The 19,277-nt window shown below is 42.7% G+C and overlaps 1 protein-coding gene across 1 annotated transcript in view; it reads right to left on the bottom strand.

The window, feature by feature from the left end:
• The window catches only part of nyap2b (neuronal tyrosine-phosphorylated phosphoinositide-3-kinase adaptor 2b), a 51,745-nt gene that overhangs the window by 18,976 nt on the left and 13,492 nt on the right, over positions 1-19,277 (bottom strand). Inside the window, exon 3 of the mRNA XM_061979654.2 lies at positions 17,883-18,196. Within this exon, the coding sequence (XP_061835638.2) occupies positions 17,883-18,196 (314 nt within the window). The remainder of the gene's footprint in view (positions 1-17,882; positions 18,197-19,277) is intronic.

Below are 19,277 nucleotides of genomic sequence, written 5' to 3'. Positions count from 1 at the left end.
GTCTTCAGTAATGCGGACGCTGTATCGATCCGTTGTGGTGAAGAAGGAGCTGAGCCGGAAGGCAAAGCTCTCAATTTACCGGTCGATCTACGTTCCCATCCTCACCTATGGTCATGAGCTTTGGGTTATGACCGAAAGGACAAGATCACGGGTACAAGCGGCCGAAATGAGTTTCCTCCGCCGGGTGGCGGGGCTCTCCCTTAGAGATAGGGTGAGAAGCTCTGTCATCCGGGGGGAGCTCAAAGTAAAGCCGCTGCTCCTCCGCATCGAGAGGAGCCAGATGAGGTGGTTCGGGCATCTGGTCAGGATGCCACCCGAGCGCCTCCCTAAGGAGGTGTTTAGGGCATGTCCAACCGGTAGGAGGCCACGAGGAAGACCCAGGACACGTTGGGAAGACTATGTCTCCCGGCTGGCCTGGGAACGCCTCGGGATCCCCCGGGAGGAGCTGGACGAAGTGGCTGGGGAGAGGGAAGTCTGGGCTTCCCTGCTTAGGCTGCTGCCCCCGCGACCCGACCTCGGATAAGCGGAAGAAGATGGATGGATGGATGGACTTTTATTATTTACATTTTTTTAAAAGATGGCCACAGTTTGACTTAGGGACTGACTATTCTGTTGTCTTTGAGCATGAATGATTAAAGGGGAACATTATCACCAGACCTATGACCTTGATGTTGCAGAAAAAAGACCATATATTTTTTTAACCGATTTCCGAACTAAATGGGTGAATTTTGGCGAATTAAACGTCTTTCTATTGTTCGCTCTCGGAGCGATGACCGTTGTGACGTCACATCGGGAAGCAATTAGCAATGTCGCATTAGCTTGCTGTTCTATCCGCCATGTTTGTTTGTATCGGCATCACTATGTGATGTCACAGGAAAATGGACGGGTGTATATAACGATGGTTAAAATCAGGCACTTTGAAGCTTTTTTTAGGGATATTGCGTGATGGGTAAAATTTTGAAAAAAACTTCGAAAAATAAAATAAGCCACTGGGAACTGATTTTTAATGGTTTTAACCCTTCTGAAATTGTGATAATGTTCCCCTTTAAGTGACTTGAAAGCACCAAAGCAACACACTGTGTAGTTCAGTGGGTCACATGTAGGGCAACTTGGTATCGCTAAGAGCAGTATTTTCATATGTGGGAATGGTTGTGGCATATGCATGTTTCTAGGTCACATATACAGCAGTAGAGTAGTATGCAAGTGTGGTATCTGGGTCACACAAACACACACTGTGGAGCTTCCTTCCGATTGTGGTGACGTAGCATTGCAGCGTGAATCTCTTTGGAAGTGCTGCAGTGAGCGTTCACTCCGGCACTCGCTGCAGTAGCGTAGTCGTGTCGAGGGTTACTCATCACCCTCTTTATATGTTTTGTGGGGTCACATCCTACCATCTTTTGACCTTCTGCTGACAAGCCCGCTGGTGCTAGCTGAGAGGCGAGGTCATGTCTGAAAATTTCAAGCTGCAGGTTTTGCACCTTTCAATAATTCAGACAACAGATGGCCCAGACACACGCATACAGTACACTGTACTTCCCATCAGTGTATGACTCACCAGCATCCCCACACACACACATTCACACACACCTTCTAACATGGACCACATTAGGAAAGGTGCTCACATTTTACTAAAAGTTTCAATGGTGAAGGGGCTTTGTGTTACTAAAACGGCCTTCTTTCATCACCGTAATATCGCTAAAATTCGTTCCATTTAGTCCACTAGCGACGCTGAGATCATTATCCATGCGTTCGTTACGTCTCGTCTCGATTACTGTAACGTACTATTTTCGGGCCTCCCTATGTCTAGCATTAATAGATTACAGTTGGTACAATATGCGGCTGCTAGACTTTTGACAAGAACAAGAAAGTTTGATCATATTACGCCTGTACTGTATATATACCTTTTATTTATTTATTTATTTATAGATATATAAATATATATATATATATAAACTGGACTGGACAGATATTGAATGCCTCGTTCTATGTATGTATATATATATATATATATATATATATATATATATATATATATATATATATATATATATAACTGGACTGGACAGCTCAGCTTTCAGGAAAAGAGAGCGGATGAGGGTATGTCTACAGAATATATTAATTGATGAAAACTGGGCTGTCTGCACTCTCAAAGTGCATGTTGTTTTTATATATATATATATATATATATATATATATATATATATATATATATATATATATATATATATATATATATATTTATATATATATATATAGTACAGGCGTAATATGATCAAACTTTCTTGTTCTTGTCAAAAGTCTAGCAGCCGCATATTGTACCAACTGTAATCTATTAATGGGGCAGCACGGTGTCAGAGGGGTTAGTGCGTCTGCCTCACAATACGAAGGTGCTGAGTAGTCTGGGGTTCAATCCCAGGCTCGGGATCTTTCTGTGTGGAGTTTGCATGTTCTCCCCGTGACTGCGTGGGTTCCCTCCGGGCTCCGGCTTCCTCCCACCTCCAAAGACATGCACCTGGGGATAGGTTGATTGGCAACACTAAATGGGCCCGAGTGTGTGAATGTGAGTGTGAATGTTGTCTGTCTATCTGTGTTGGCTCTGCGATGAGGTGGCGACTTGTCCAGGGTGTACCCCGCCTTCCGCCCGATTGTAGCTGAGATAGGCTCCAGCGCCCCCCGCGACCCCGAAGGGAATAAGCGGTAGAAAATAGATGGATGGATGGATATATATATATATATATATATATATATATGTATATATAGGTATATATATATGTGTATATATATATATATATATATATGTATATGTGTATATATATATGTATATGTGTATATAAATGTATATGTATATATATGTATATGTGTGTATATATATATATATATGTATATGTATATACATATTAGAGATGCGCGGATAGGCAATTATTTCATCCGCAACCGCATCAGAAAGTCGTCAACCATCCGCAATCCACCCGATGTAACATTTGATCAGAACCGCACCCGCCCGCACCCGCCCGCACCCGCCCGCACCCGCCCGTTGTTATATATCTAATATCAATCATCAATCAATCAATCTTTATTTATATAGCCCTAAATCACAAGTGTCTCAAAGGGCTGCACAAGTCACAACGACATCCTCGGTACAAAGCCCACATACGGGCAAGGAAAAACTCACCCCAGTGGGACGTCGATGTGAATGACTATGAGAAACCTTGGAGAGGACCGCATATGTGGGTAACCCCAGGGGGGGGGGGGTTATTAGTTATTAGTGAGGTTATAAAGCTTTTGCCTGTTAAAGAAAGGAGACTGATCCAATGCAGCACAGACATTCGCGTGTCACGCTGTCACGACCCAGACGCACACCAGTGCGCAATCATATGGGAGCTGCGCTGAGCGCACCTCCAAGCGCGTCCGCTGCCGGCGACGGCCGGGTATGTGCCCGACGCTCCAGCGCCATCCATTTTCAGGGCTAGTTGATTCGGCAGGTGGGTTGTTACACACTCCTTAGCGGGTTCCGACTTCCATGGCCACCGTCCTGCTGTCTATATCAACCAGGGTGAGCCCCACCCCTTTCGTGAGCGCACTGCGCGCGGAGTGACCCCTGTTACGCGGGGTGGCGGGCAGGTAAGCTGCGCGGGCGGAGCGCGCGGAGTGACCCCTGTTACGAGCCCCCGGACACGGGGGTGGCAGGCAGGTAAGCTGCTTACCTGCTGCGCGTGACGCCGGCCGCGGCGAAGGCGGACGAGGCGGGGTGTCGGTGCGGTGGGCGCGGTGGTGACCCTGGACGTGCGTCGGGCCCTTCTCGCGGATCGCCTCAGCTACGGCTCCCGGTGGGGCCCTCTCGGGGGAAGGGGCCTCGGTCCCGGACCCCGGCGAGGCGTCCCTTCTCCGCTCCGTAAAAGTGTCCATCTCTTTTTTTTTTTTTCTTCTGTTGTGGCATATGCAGCAGGTGCCTGCTCGTTTTTCGTATGTGGGTAACAACATTTAACTCTGTATATATATTTCCGAATTGGTTAAACTGCCACCCGCCTGAATCTATTTAAAATCTAATTTTTTTAAATTTCAACCGCCCGACCCGACCCGCGGATAAAATCAAATTTTTTTTAATTTCATCCGCCCGATCCGCGGATAATCCGCGGACTCCGCGGTTGTGCCCGCAAACCGCGCATCTCTAATACATATATATATATATATGTATATATATATATATATATATTAGGGCTGCAACTAACGATTAATTTGATAATCATTTAATCTGTCGATTATTACTTCGATTAATCGATTAATAATCGGGTAAAAGAGACAAACTACATTTCTATCCTTTCCAGTATTTTATTGAAGAAAAAAAAACAGCATACTCGCGCCATGTTCTTTCAACTTGCCAAATAAAACAAGGAACATGTTACAAAAATGCACACTTTTGACACCCCTGCTATAGATAATAAAAAATGTAATCTGATAAATGTATCGATAAAAAGCAGAGCCTGACGACACATGCGCGTTTATCACAACTCTCTCGCTCTCTCTGTCTCTGCCCCTCCCTCACCAATGCTGCTGCACGCACAACCTGTTGTGTTTTTAACCTTCTTAACCCTGAACGTATATTGAAAATACACGCAACCCTAACTCAAAATGCCGGACATTTGAGGCATTTAAGAAACACCGCCCGACAGCCCCGCAAAAGACAACATGTCCGGTGAAAAGAGGACGTATGGTCAGGACCTAGCCCGATCGCTGCTAGCATGCTAGCAGCGATCGGTTTCACGTCCGGTGAAGCCGATCGCTGCTAGTCCTCTTTTGCTAGCATGCTAGCAGCTAACGGGCTACGATAGACTGACCATACGTCCTCTTTTCACCGGACATGTCCTCTTTTGCGCAGCTGTTCGGGCAGAGTTTCTTAAATGCCTCAAATGTCCGGCATTTTGAGTATTGTTTACACAACGTGCAGTACGCTACTTAATATGTCCGTGTGGAAACCCGTTCGGTACACTTCCGCACCGAAACGAAACCCCCGTACCGAAACGGTTCGATACAAATACATGTACCGTTACACCCCTATTATTTTGATTATTGTTTCTCAGCTGTTTGTAAATGTTGCAGTTTATAAATAAAGGTAAAAAAATAAATAAAACGTAGCCTCTGCACATGCGCGTAGCATAGATCCAACGAATCGATGACTAAATTAATCGCCAACTATTTTTATAATCGTTTTTAATCGATTTAATCGATTAGTTGTTGCAGCCCTTTTATATATATATATATATATATATATATATATATATATATATATATATATATATATATATATATATATATATATATATATATATATATATATATATATATATGTATGTATATATATATATATATATATATATATATATATATATATATATATATATATATATATATATATATATATATATATATATATATATATATACTGTAAATACCTATACTGGCTCACCTGCACTGGCTTCCTGTGCACTTAAGATGCGACTTTAAGGTTTTACTACTTACTTATAAAATACTACACGGTCTAGCTCCATCCTATCTTGCTGATTGTATTGTACCATATGTCCCGGCAAGAAATCTGCGTTCAAAGAACTCCGGCTTATTAGTGATTCCCAGAGCCCAAAAAAAGTCTGCGGGCTATAGAGCGTTTTCTATTCAGGCTCCAGTACTCTGGAATGCCCTCCCGGTAACAGTTAGAGATGCTACCTCAGTAGAAGCATTTAAGTCCCATCTTAAAACTAATTTGTATACTCTAGACTTTAAATAGACCCCCCTTTTTGACCAGTTGATCTGCCGTCTCTTTTCTGCTCTCTCCCCTTCTCCTTCGTGGAGAGGGGCGGCACAGAGTAGGTGACCACAAATGATGATCTAGCTGTCCAACGTCGGGACTCAGGGTGGACCACTCATCTGTGCATCAGTTGGGGACGTCTTTGCGCTGCTGACCTGTCTCCACTCAAGATGATCTGCTGGCCCCACTATGGACTGGACTCTCACACTATTATGTTAGATCCACTATGGACTGGACTCTCACACTATTATGTTAGATCCACTATGGACTGGACTCTCACACTATTATGTTAGAACTGCTTCTCTCTTAAAGTCAGAAAGAAATTGGTGACAGCGACTATCTTGCCCGTAATTGATTATGGAGACGTGCTTTATTTTAGTGCTTCATCTAAATGCCTCCAGTCCTTGGACACTGTTTTTCACTCAGCACTAAGATTTGTTACTGGCTGTCGTAGTCTCACCCACCACTGTCAACTGTATATGAAGTCAGACTTATCTTCACTGAGTGCACGCAGATACACACATTGGCTGACTATCATTTATAAGGCTCTTTTAGGTTTAATACCTCCATACTTGTGTACTTGGTTACAAAGAAAAAAACAGCTCTTATGCTTTACGTTCTAACAATTTGTATGTTTGAACTGTTCCCCATGTACGGACTGAATTTGGCAAAAGAGCTTTTGGCATTGCTGCCCCTATGGCATGGAATGCATTGCAGACGAAACTGAAACTCACTGAACTACTTCCATTTGGAGACTACCGTTCTGTTCTGAGGGACAAACAGCACAGTGCCTGTGTTTTTAAAAGGTGTAAATCTTTATTGTTTTATAGTTCTCTTTTATGTATTTTAAAATGTATGTCTCAACGTATTACTTTTTTTTAAACTGCTCTGTGACATATGCTGTTGACCTCTTGGCCAGGTCACCCTTGTGAAAGAGATCTTGATCTCAATGGGTTTCTTATCTGGTTAAATAAAGGTTCTAACCATGAAAGAGCCACTTTGGACTGGACTCTCACACTAGTATGCTAGATCCCCTCCAAGGTCTCTCATTGTCATCCCATTGGGTTTGAGTTTTTTCTTGCCCTGATGTGGGATCTGAGCCGAAGATGTCGTTGTGGCTTGTGCAGCCCTTTGAGACACTCGTGACTTAGGGCTATATAAATAAACTTTGATTGATTGATTGATTGTTTCAGTCTATTTTTGCAGTACGATTACTGGTCAAAATCGATTCATTTGATTAGAAAAAAGCTTTAGTTTATATTCTGTTGCTTCGATGTATCGTTTAATGAGTGTATCCAATACGAATTGATGAAATCGAACCGCATGAAGCGCCTGGAACTTTAAACACACGGACAAAGTTTCCTGACTCTCGCCAGATCCTTGTAGTTCGCTGAGCTCCACACAAGGATCTGGGCTCGAGGGCAATGCAAACTCCTTCAAGATAGCAAAAAATAATGAACCAATCGGGATCGCCTGGCGGGATTTCATAGATGTGACGTAGCGCCGAAGTTTGATTCAAACAACAATGGCGGCACGCAGCGAGGAGTCGTGTGCTGACATTGATTATGCTATTGCAACTGTTTTGTCGAATCTATCGAATATTTAATATAATATACTATATTTAATATAACTTTTCGCTCTGTCATTATCCAATATGTCGGCTGTTCTGTTTTGGATTTCCCAGCATGGCTCTCATCAGCGTCACGGGTTGATTTCGATGTGAGTGGTTGAAGTAGCACGTCATTCAAGATAACGGACAACTGGTTTATCCAATCACATACAATGATTTTTTTTTTTACAAGGCCTCGCTGAGCTCCACACAAGGATCTGGTGAGAGTCAGGTTAGCAATAGAGCGCACATGAGTGCAATGGTGTGTGGGTGCTGTGATTGATCTGTGTGGCGGGCAACACTGCATAGTTGTTGATGTTTCCTATTAATACACACAATGGTGGTGATGTGCATTTATTAGGAAAAAAAGCATACAAATTGTTTATTTCAACTATTTTCCATAAATTACGCATTGAGGCTAGAAAGTATGTTTTATCTGATTATTTGAATAATGGAACAAACTAATCGATAGTTTTAGACCTAATCCCTGTTATCCGGTATAAACAATCTTTGATTTTGCAGTAGGTCTTAAAAACATTGCAGTGCTTCCTATCATTTTGAGGATCTTGGATTTTTCATTGCAAGATCTGACTTGTTTGTTTACTTTATTTAGTGGTGTGAAAAAAAAAACAGAGTTACTTTATGCAATTATTCACACTTTTTTTTTTGCATTAATCATGTATATTCGCAATTTACTGAATGTTTACTCTTTATTATGAGCGTACATGCTTGGGGTTGTTATAGTCAGTGCAAAAACAAGTGAACAGACTCCTCCTGTTTTGCTCGATGGCAAATTTCACTTGAAAATAAAGATGTCCAATAATATCGGCAGTCTGATATTATCGGCCGATAAATGCTTTAAAATGTAATATCGGAAATGATTGGTATCTGTTTCAAAAAGTATTTTTTATTTTTTTATTTTTTTATTTTTTTGTCCTGTCCAGCTTCTCAGGCAAATCATATAGTTGATGTAGATGCCCATATCGGCTGTTCAGAGTGGGCCCAGTTTATAATTTCCTGTTATACAGTATACCAGGCAGTCTTGCACTAAATGATGACTATGTTATTGTTTACGTTATTACTCTAGTATACTCTGGACTGAAGCTGTGTGCATTCATTGTTTTTGTAGCTGTTGTTTTGAGGCCTGTTTATAAAAAAAATAAAAAAAATAATGCACTTTGTGAAAGTCAAAGTATAGTACTTCCCATAGTTGTAGTGGGTATCAGGATTATCTCAGGGAGAGCATGTCCCAAATTCCAAGCTGCTGTTTTGAGGCATGTTAAAAAAAAAAAAGCACTTTGTGACTTCAATAATAAATATGGCAGTGCCATGTTGGCATTTTTTTCCATAACTTGAGTTGATTTATTTTGGAAAACCTTGTTACATTGTTTAATGCAGTGTTTTTCAACCACTGTGCCGCGGCACACTAGTGTGCCGTGAAATACAGTCTGGTGTGCCGTGGGAGATAATGTGATTTTACCTAACTGGGTCAAAGATATTTTTGCAAACCAGTAGTTATAATCCGCAAATAATGTGCCGTTGTTGAGTGTCTGTACTGTTTAGAGTAACCGAGTAACTCTTTCATATCAGTAGGTGGCAGCAGCTAGCTAATTGTTTTGTAGATGTCGGTAACGACGACAATGGTTTGTCGTGATCACAATATGCAGACTACAGCGGGTATCGAATGCTTAAACCAAAAATAAATAAAAGGCGCCGCTAAGAAAAGGCATAGGGATGGCTGTGCAAAATGAAACTAAAACTGAACTGGCTGCAAAGTAAACAAAATCAGAATGCTGGACAACAGCAAAGACTTACGGCGTGTGGAGCAGAGATGGCGTCCACAAAGTACATCCGAACATGACATCACAATCAACAGTGTACCCACAAAGAAGGAAGGCATCCACACAACTTAATCAAAGTCTTGATTGCTAAAACAAAGCAGGTGCGGGGATTAGCGCTCAAAGGAAGACATGAAACCGCTACAGGAAAATACAAACAAAACAGGAAAAGCCACTAAAATAGGAGCGCAAGACAAGAACTAAAACACTACACACAGGAAAACACCAAAAAACTTGAATTAAGTCACGGCTTGGTGTGACAGGTCGTGACAGTACACCTACTTTGAGTCAAGAGCTATAGTGATGCATGCTTGGTTATAGTTTGAATTCATATCCAACATTTTTTTAGTTTTAGTTTTCTGCTGGTGGTGTGCCTCCGGAGTTTTTCAATGAAAAAAATGTTCCTTGGCTCAAAAAAGGTTGAAAAACACTGGTTTAATGAATCCAGCGGGGCATCACAACAAAATTAGGCATAATAATGTGTTAATTCCACGACTGTATATATCGGTATCGGTTGATATCGGAATCGGTAGTTAAGAGTTGGACAATATCGGAATATCGGATATCGGCAAAAAAGCCATTATCGGACATCTCTACTTGAAAATACACCCTAATGGGACTTTAAATTAAACTGTTACCAATTTTGAAGCAAATGAATCACGTGCGTTCAAGTAAAACTATAAAAATGTTTCCTGTGTGACATTCTAGCAACAAAATTGCAGTCGTGTCCAAATTTTGGGCTCTTTCTTTAAGTGAATTTAAATGATACAAGCAAGTAATAACTTTATTCATTGGGTTAATCCAATTTTTAAATGTGTGAATAATCTGATTAAAAAAATAGCACTCATTTACCGTATTTTTCAGATTATAAATCACAGTTTTTTTCATAGTTTGGCCGGGGGTGCGATTTAGACTCTGGAGCGACTTTTGTGTGAAATTATTAACACATTACCGTAAAATATCAAATAATATTATTTAACTCATTCACGTAAGAGACTAGACGTATATCAGCAATCGTCACACACACACACACACACACACACACACACACACACACACACACACACACACACACACACGTCAACCAATAGAAATTTGGTGGGGGCGGGTCATGGCAGAAGTGCATTGTGAAAAAAAAGATGCTACCTGCTACTACTTCCGTACCTATGAAAATTTATCATTTCAACATTGGCGGTAACTTATAAAAACTGAGAAGGGATGAACAAAAATGGCACCGAAAAGGAAATCATATACTATACTTATTTATGCGTCATATAACGTACACTTATTCAGCCTGTTGTTCACTCTTCTTTATTTATTTTAAATTGCCTTTCAAATGTCTATTCTTGGTGTTGGATTTTATCAAATAAATTTCCCCCGAAAATGCGACTTATACTCCAGTGCGACTTATATATGTTTTTTTCCTTCTTTATTTTGCATTTTCGGCCGGTGCGACTTATACTCCGGAGCGATTTATAATCCGAAAAATACGGTATTTCTAACTACGTTTGCCTGACATGTTTACTTCCCCAAATGGCTGAGCCTTGCATTATTGTTAGAGACAAAATCAAAGAAAGACTAATGTAGCATTTAGAGTTTCAGGAGGATTTCATGTTGATGTGCATGTCGTAGGCGTGCATGATCAACAGCTGCATTCCTGCACAAACAGGTTTGCGTGGTTTCAGCAGCGCTGGTGACATCCCTTCTCCTCTCCCGCCCTCCTCCCGCTGTCGTGTTTACCCGCAACCCACCCTCTCCTCCGAGGGGGAAACAGAATCTAGGTCATTTGCTCCTCCTGAATGAATTCTACTCTGTCAAGCTCCTCCCCTTCCTGCTACAACGCACGCAACCCTCCCCCTCGGCCAGGAACACCCCCACAGCCGCGTGGCCATTGGCCGCGCGCCCGCAGACTTCGGCGTCTCTGCAACCCCATTGGACGGCGTGGCGCGAGGACGCTGCGATTGGCCAGGGAGGAGGGGTGTCTTGTTTCTGTGGGATGGTTGCCGTGGTGCCCAGGAAGATCTGTGTGCACATTCAGACATCCCCACCAATCTCAGCCCGGGTGGGCGACTCCCTTCGCTTCACATTGGCGGTGAAACATCATCATGGAAATAGTCTGCTTTTATTTTGCTCTCCCAGCCCCTGACTCAAAGACTTCATTGTACTACCAAAAGACTGCTCTATGCAGATTGTCTCCAAAGATTGTGGGGGGAAACATTTATTTAGCTCAATTAATTTCATTTAGAGCTCTGAGTCCTCCTATAATTATGCCCTTGTTTTGACTCCGGTCCAAATGAGCATACTGTGTTTACAAACAGACTGACACTGCTGCAGGCTGCAGATCTCACTTACAGCATCTCCACATACTGCCTTGCCAGTTTGCAGCCCCCCCCCCCCAAAAAAAAGCCTTGGCTTTAATTGGCGATTTGCCTCAAAGCATGAAACCATTTTTAAACAAGGTCATGGAAATGTCAGGACCTTTTTGCCAACTTGACAGCTGACTGTGAAACCAAAAACCGGATGAATGCTCTCATCCATCTGCTGTTGGGCAGAGTGGAGCTGCAGCTAAATAACACAACTAAAATCTTCATATGTTCCGAGGGACAGCAAGGCTCGAACTGTGAATGTGCTGAACTTCTGTATCCATGCTGGTGTTTTGCAGAATAGTGCTGCATCGCTGACATAGTGCTCTTCTGATAATAAGTGCTTCTTCAGACAGCAAACTAGTAGATAGTCACTCAACGGCACCTCTGCTGGTGGCAGCCAAATACTTCAGTGCATCCATCCATCCATTTTCTACCGCTTATTCTCTCGGAGTGACGGGGGGGCTGGAGCCTATCCCAGTTGCACTCAGGGGTACACCCTGGACAAGTCGCTACTTGGGCTGCAACCAATGATTATTTTGATAGTTGATTAGTCAACGATTATCTTAACGATTAGTCGACTAATCGGATAATAAAGAGTACACATACCGTATTTTCCGCACTATAAGGCGCACCTAAAAACCACAAATTTTCTCAAAAGCTAACAGTGCGCCTTATAACCCGGTGCGCTTTATTACGATTCATTTTCATAAAGTTTCGATCTCGCAACTTCGGTAAACAGCCGCCATCTTTTTTCCCGGTAGAACAGGAAGTGCTTCTTCTTCTACGCAAGCAACCGCCAAGGTAAGCACCCGCCCCCATAGAACAGGAAGCGCTACCGCCCGCCCCCGGAAGAAAAAGAAGCGCGCGGATATTTCGTTTCATTTCCTTTGTGTGTCTACATCTGTAAAGACCAGACTACAAAATGGCTCCTACTAAACGACACGCTTATAACGCAGAATTTAAACTTAAGGCAATAAGTCATGCCGAAGAACACGGAAATAGAGCAGCAGCAAGAGAATATAACATAAATGAATCAATGGTGCGTAGGTGGAGGAAGCAAGAAGATGACCTGCGCCAGGTAAAGAAGACAAAACAGAGTTTCCGAGGGAACAAAGCACGATGGCAACAGTTGGAGGACGAACTCGAACAGTGGGTTGTTGAGCAGAGAGCAGCAAGCAGAAGTGTCAGCACCATCACTATTCGAATGAAGGCAACAACGCTAGCAAGCGAACTTCACCTGGATGATTTTAAAGGTGGTGCTTCTTGGTGTTTCCGGTTTATGAAAAGACGCAATCTCTCCATCCGCACACGGACCACTGTTTCACAGCAACTGCCTAACGACTTTAAAGAAAAGCTGGCTACTTTCCGTGCATATTGTAAAAAGAAGATAGCGGAAAAAAAGATCCGGCCAGAGAACATTATCAACATGGACGAGGTTCCACTGACTTTTGATATTCCTGTGAACCGCACTGTTGATACAACGGGAGCAAGTACGGTGAATATTCGCACCACAGGGAATGAGAAGTCGTCCTTCACTGTGGTTCTAGCTTGCCATGCTAATGGCCAGAAACTTCCTCCCATGGTGATATTCAAAAGGAAGACCTTGCCAAAAGAGACCTTTCCAGCCGGCGTCATCATAAAAGCTAACTCGAAGGGATGGATGGATGAAGAAAAGATGAGCGAGTGGTTAAGGGAAGTTTACGCGAAGAGGCCGGGTGGCTTTTTTCACGCTGCTCCGTCCATGTTGATATACGACTCTATGCGCGCCCACATCACAGATGGTGTCAAAAAACAAGTGAAGCACACAAATACAACACTCGCCGTCATTCCGGGTGGATTAACCAAAGAACTCCAACCGCTGGATATTGGTGTCAACAGGGCATTCAAATCACGAGTGCGAACGGCGTGGGAAAAATGGATGACCGAAGGCGAACACACCTTCACTAAGACGGGCAGACAACGCCGGACGACATACGCCAACATCTGCCAGTGGATTGTAAATGCCTGGGCAGATATTTCTGTCACAACTGTGGTCCGAGCTTTCCGGAAGGCAGGATTCACAGAACTGCTGCACAACAACAGCGACACTGAATCCGATGACTTCGAAGAGACGGAGCCGGCCATTTTGGAACCCACGCTTGCGCAACTTTTCAATTCGGACACCGAAGACGAAGAATTCGAAGGATTTACCGGTACGAATGAAGAATAACTTCAGAAAGTGAGCGCTATGTTTATTTTGTGTGTTGTGACATTAACGTTCGAGCAACATTATGTTGCTATTGCTCTACACCATTTTGAATTTTACTATGTTTGTGATTGCACATTTGTACATTTTGGGACAGAGTTGTTAGAACGCTGGTTTTCAATATATTATTAAAGTTTGACTGAACTATCTGACTGTTTTTTTGACATTCACTTTAGCGCAGCGTTTTTTTGACATTCACTTTAGCGCAGCGTAGGCGCGGCTTATAGTCCGGGGCGGCTTATTGGTGGACAAAATTATGAAATATGTAATTCATAGAAGGTGCGGCTAATAATCCGGTGCGCCTTATAGTGCGGAAAATACGGTATTTAATGGCTGTGATTTTTCCATTGACTTGTGAATGCAGATTAAGTTATTTTAGGCATGCGCTTACTAACAACAAAGATGACTAATTAATTCATAAATATTTATTTATACTGTAACTGTGCGGCTCATTCATCGGTTACATCAATTAAAATGACTAATAAAATGTTGTCCACTTAAAAGAAAGGAATGGCAAAGTGCTAAAAAAATAATAATAATTCACCTTGTTTATGTATTAACAGCAAAGAAAACAAACAATAAAACACAAAATCTAACTTCCTCAAAAAGAAAATCATTTAGTGATGTTTAAAAAGCTGCACACTGATATATTGGTTATTGATTAACTCTGGGCAGTTTTAGCACTCTAATAGACTCAATGTGTAGAATTATATCTTTGATGAATTATTCAAATGTTGGCTATTTAATAGATTGTATGTTTAATATTATGATACCTCCGCGTTGGGGTGTTTGTGTGTGTTTGTTTGTTAAAGTTTCTTTTTTAGGACATTGCAAATTAATGCTGCTTTTTAAAAAAGTACCGTATTTAGTATAAGTCGCACCGGAGTATAAGTCGCACCTGCCGAAAATGCATAGTAAAAAAGGAAAAAAACATATATAAGTCGCACTGGAGCCCGGCCAAACTATGAAAAAAACTGCGTCTTATAGTCCGAAAAATACGGCACTTCAATTGATGTAGACAAAGTTTAGCTGGCTGACTTTGGCTAAATTGATAGTTATTTTTCCACACAACTTCATCTCACTCTAGCAAGGCATAAGCTAACAGTCTTAACGAGGCGGAGACCACATCCTCCCTCCGTTATCATGTCTTAAAATGCCCACATATCACAGATGTACCACCATAAAAACAAGGTCCGCTTTGCAAAATGAGCAAGGTATTCATGTTTTTAACAAGAATAAGAGGAACATCCTCACACTTTACATGTCATCACTGGCCATGTTGTAGCGAGTGACCCACTTTCCCCCCCTTAAAAACAGGAGTGATGACGTCACGACTATTGTCCACAAATATAATTGTCAGCACCAAATATTTTTATATTGTGGACATCTGTGGACTAATGGCTGCAGCCCTAGTGGCCACCTCATCACAGGACCAACACAACATTCACACTCACTTTAGTCAGCCTTGATTGTTTTGCTGTAACTACACTGTATGCTGGCTTGTTGTATCATTAACTCTTTTCTTAGCTGCATATAATAATTACTTATTTGTGTGTTTCTTTCCTTTAATAAAGGGGTATTCAACTAGATTGTTTTGGGGGCCACATTTCCAGAAAGCTCAGAACCGGGGAGACTGACTTCTCCCTCACTATTAAGTCTTATTTTATATATTTTGGAGAAACAGCGTCCTCTAAAGTCGACATTTAATGTTGGTCTATTTATTTTGTCAGACTTACAGCAGCGCTCTGCTGTTTTTTAAAGATCTTCTGCATAAAAGCTTGTCAAAGATCCCCTTTATGACAGCACTCTCGTCTTTTCAAGAATCTGCTGCAAATATTTGATTTTCTCAAGAGTTTTTTTAACTGAACTTGCGGGCCAACAATTGAATGGACATAAAGAGAGGACCTAAAATGGAACCTTGAGGAACCCCACGAATAGAACTAGAGAATTTGAACACAGGACTACTTACTGCATCTGATACATAAATCCATCCATCCATCCATTTCTTACCGCTTATTCCCTTCGGGGTCGCGGGGGGGCACTGGAGCCTATGTCAGCTACAATCGGGCGGAAGGCGGGGTACACCCTGGACAAGTCGCCACCTCATCGCAGGGCCAACACAGACAGACAGACAACATTCACACTCACATTCACACACTAAGGCCAATTTAGTGTTGCCAATCAACCTATCCCCAGGTGCATGTCTTTGGAAGTGGGAGGAAGCTGGAGTACCCGGAGGGAACCCACACAGTCACAGGGAGGACATGCAAACTCCACACAGAAAGATCCCGAGCGCAGGATCGAACCCAGGACCTTCGTATTGTGAGGCAGACGCACTAACCCCAAAATGTGTCACTTCCAAAAAGGACTCAGTTCGGAACGCCCCAGGTATAAACATCGCAAGTTCGGCCCCAGTGTTCAAATGCCAATGCAAGGATCTGTTTACAGTGCTACAAGTTCTTCTACACTACAGGAGAACTTTCGTGTTTTTAGGGAATTTGCTGCAAAAATGTTTGTCTCCCAAGTTTTGAACTGAACACAAAGGCTGGCGTGGTTTCATTCCCGGGGCCCCACTGCACTAGCTCTGCGCGAGGATATGTTGTGCATTCATCTGTCGTAGGTTAGCTATGGTTGATTTGCGTATTTTAGTTACACGTAGCCTTTTAGCTCAGAGTTTGCAAAAAGTGAAAAGGGGTCCCTTTTTATTTGGATTAGCGTCAAATGCTGTAAATGTTTTGAGGGGATTTGTATACCAAATATAAGAGGACCCTTCTTTTTCAAGACAACATATGTATGCATTAGGAACCATTTATGCACTATAACTGATCACCATTATCTTATAATTAGTCACGTTTTTGAGCTGGCTGCATCTGCATGTGAATGATAAGAAGAAAAGCTCTGACACGCTTGCTGGGGGGAGTCCTTTGGTCCCACCTGTTGGTTTGCATGTATAAATCCCTACTTTATAGGGATTCCACAGGGCATGACTTAGGCATCACTTCTTTGGTGTGGAGGGAGAAGGGGACGTAGCGGAACTGGTGGCCTGGTGTCAGGATAATAATCTCTCCATGAACACAGACAAGACCAAGGAGATGATTATTGACTCACGGAGAAGGAGTACCCACTACACACCTCTGTACATAGGGGGGACAAAGGTGGACAGTGTGAAAACCTTTATATTCCTCGGGACCCACATCAGCGAGGACCTCACCTGGGATCACAACACCCAATATACAATAAAGAAAGCCCAGCAGCGACTGTACTTCCTAAGAAGGCTGAGAAAATTTGGCATGCCATCCAAAATTCTCAGCAAGTTCTATAGAAGTACGGTTGAGAGTGTCCTTACCAGCTCAATCACGGTCTGGTACGGAAACTGCACTGCTAAGGACAGGAAGGCACTCCAGCGAGTGATTAAAACTGCTCAGTACACATCAGGATCAGCCTTCCCCTCACTACAGGACATGTACTCTACCAGGGCCAACAGGAGAGCACACAACATCATAAAGGACAGTACAAACCCCCAGCACAATCTCTTCGGCCTCCTACCATCAGGCAGACGATACAGGAGCCTGAAATCCAGGACTACGAGACTGACAACCAGTTTCTACCCACAGGCCATCAGGCTTGTGAATGTTAATTTGTGAATGCTAGCCCCCCGTTTTACTTTTATCTTTTTGAACAAAAGACAGCTACCATGACCACCCCCGAATTGTGAACCATCACTGTAGACACTTTTCACCTTTGATCACTAAAGACACTTTAACTGCTGCTGTGACCAAATGTCACCTCCATATTTATACTGTTGACTGTCAATCAGAATGTGCAATAATGTTAAGTTTCTTACTGTGCCTTGTATATACATTTTTATTTTTATTTTTATTTTAGCTAAGTACCGTGTGACTTGTTGAAGGGTGGACTAGCAAAGTAAGATTTTCATTGTACGGCAAACTGTCTGTTTAACTGTGCATATGACAGTAAACAATCTTGAATTGAATCTTGAATCTTGAGTGCCGTCCCTACTCACCGTCACATCTGTCCCCACGACAGGTGGACCCAGGACTGTGGTCCACTGCCTCAGACGACATACTGAGCTTGGTGGCCGGATCCCTCCTGGGCTTAGGAGGGGGCTGCTTCCTCGAAGTGGGACTCCCCACCTCCTCCTCTCCACCCCCGCCGTTGCCGCCGCCGACAGAGTGAAGGGACTGGGAGCGCACGGAGAAGCCCTGCCCGCAAGCCAAAGCGTGCGGATGGTGCATGGGCATACGTTCCTGGGGGTCCGGCATGGCGATGGAGCCCATACGTAAGTGCTTGCCTTCTGTTGCTATGTCCTCCCCGGTCCTAACAGGAAGGGACATTAGCGTTATACACGTGTAAAACATATATTACATGACATCACAGACGGACACGGCATTCAGATACAAATCCTTGAGCCTCCAGGCTTTCCTTGCCAGGGGACAATGGGAATAGGATATGCCTGACGTCATCGTCAAGGCATGTCCCCTCATATCATTGTGATCTACGCATGTCACTAGAGCAGTGTTTTTCAACCTTTTCTGAGCCAAGGCACATTTTTTGTGTTGAAAAAATCCAGAGGCACACCACCAGCAGACACCATTAAAAAACAAAACTCAGCTGACAGTAAAAAGTCGTTGTCGCAATTGTTAGATATGACTTTAAAGCATAACCAAGCATGCAGCAATATAGCTCTTGTCTCAAAGTAGGTGTACTGTCACATCACGCCGTGACTTATTTGGAGTGTATTGCTGTTTTTCTGTGTGTCGTGTTTTAGTTTTTGTCTTGCGCTCCTATTTTGGTGGCTTTTCTCTTTTTTTGGTATTTTCCTGTAGCAGTTTCATGTTTTCCTTTGAGCGATATGTCCCGCATCTACTTTGTTTTAGCAATCAAGAAGATTTTAGTTGTTTTTATCCTTCTTTGTGGGGACATTGTTGATTGTCATGTTATGTTCGGATGTACTTTGTGGACGCCGTCTTTGCTCCACAGTAAGTCTTTGCTGTCGTCCAGCATTCTGTTTTTGTTTATTTTGCAGCCAGTTCAGTTTTAGTTTTGTTCTGCATAGCCTTCCCTAAGCTTCAACGCATTTTCTTAGGGGCACTGACCTTTTGTTTATTTTTGGTTTAAGCATTAGACACCTTTTTACCTGCACGCTGCCTCCCGCTGTTTCCGACATCTACAAAGCAATTAGCTACCTGATGCCACCTACTGATATGGAAGAGTATTACACGGTTACTCTACCAAGCTCTAGACAGCACAGACACTCAACAACGGCACATTGTTTGCAGACTATAATTACTGGTTTGCAAAAAATATTTTTAACCCAAATAGGTGAAATTAGATAATCTCCCACGGCACACCAGACTGTATCTCGTGCCGCGGCGCAGTGGTTGAAAAACACTGCACT

Source organism: Nerophis lumbriciformis, linkage group LG19 (assembly GCF_033978685.3).
Source record: "Nerophis lumbriciformis linkage group LG19, RoL_Nlum_v2.1, whole genome shotgun sequence".
NCBI lineage: Eukaryota > Metazoa > Chordata > Actinopteri > Syngnathiformes > Syngnathidae > Nerophis > Nerophis lumbriciformis.
Note: the sequence above shows the minus strand (reverse complement) of the source record. Positions and strands in the feature narration are given on the sequence as shown.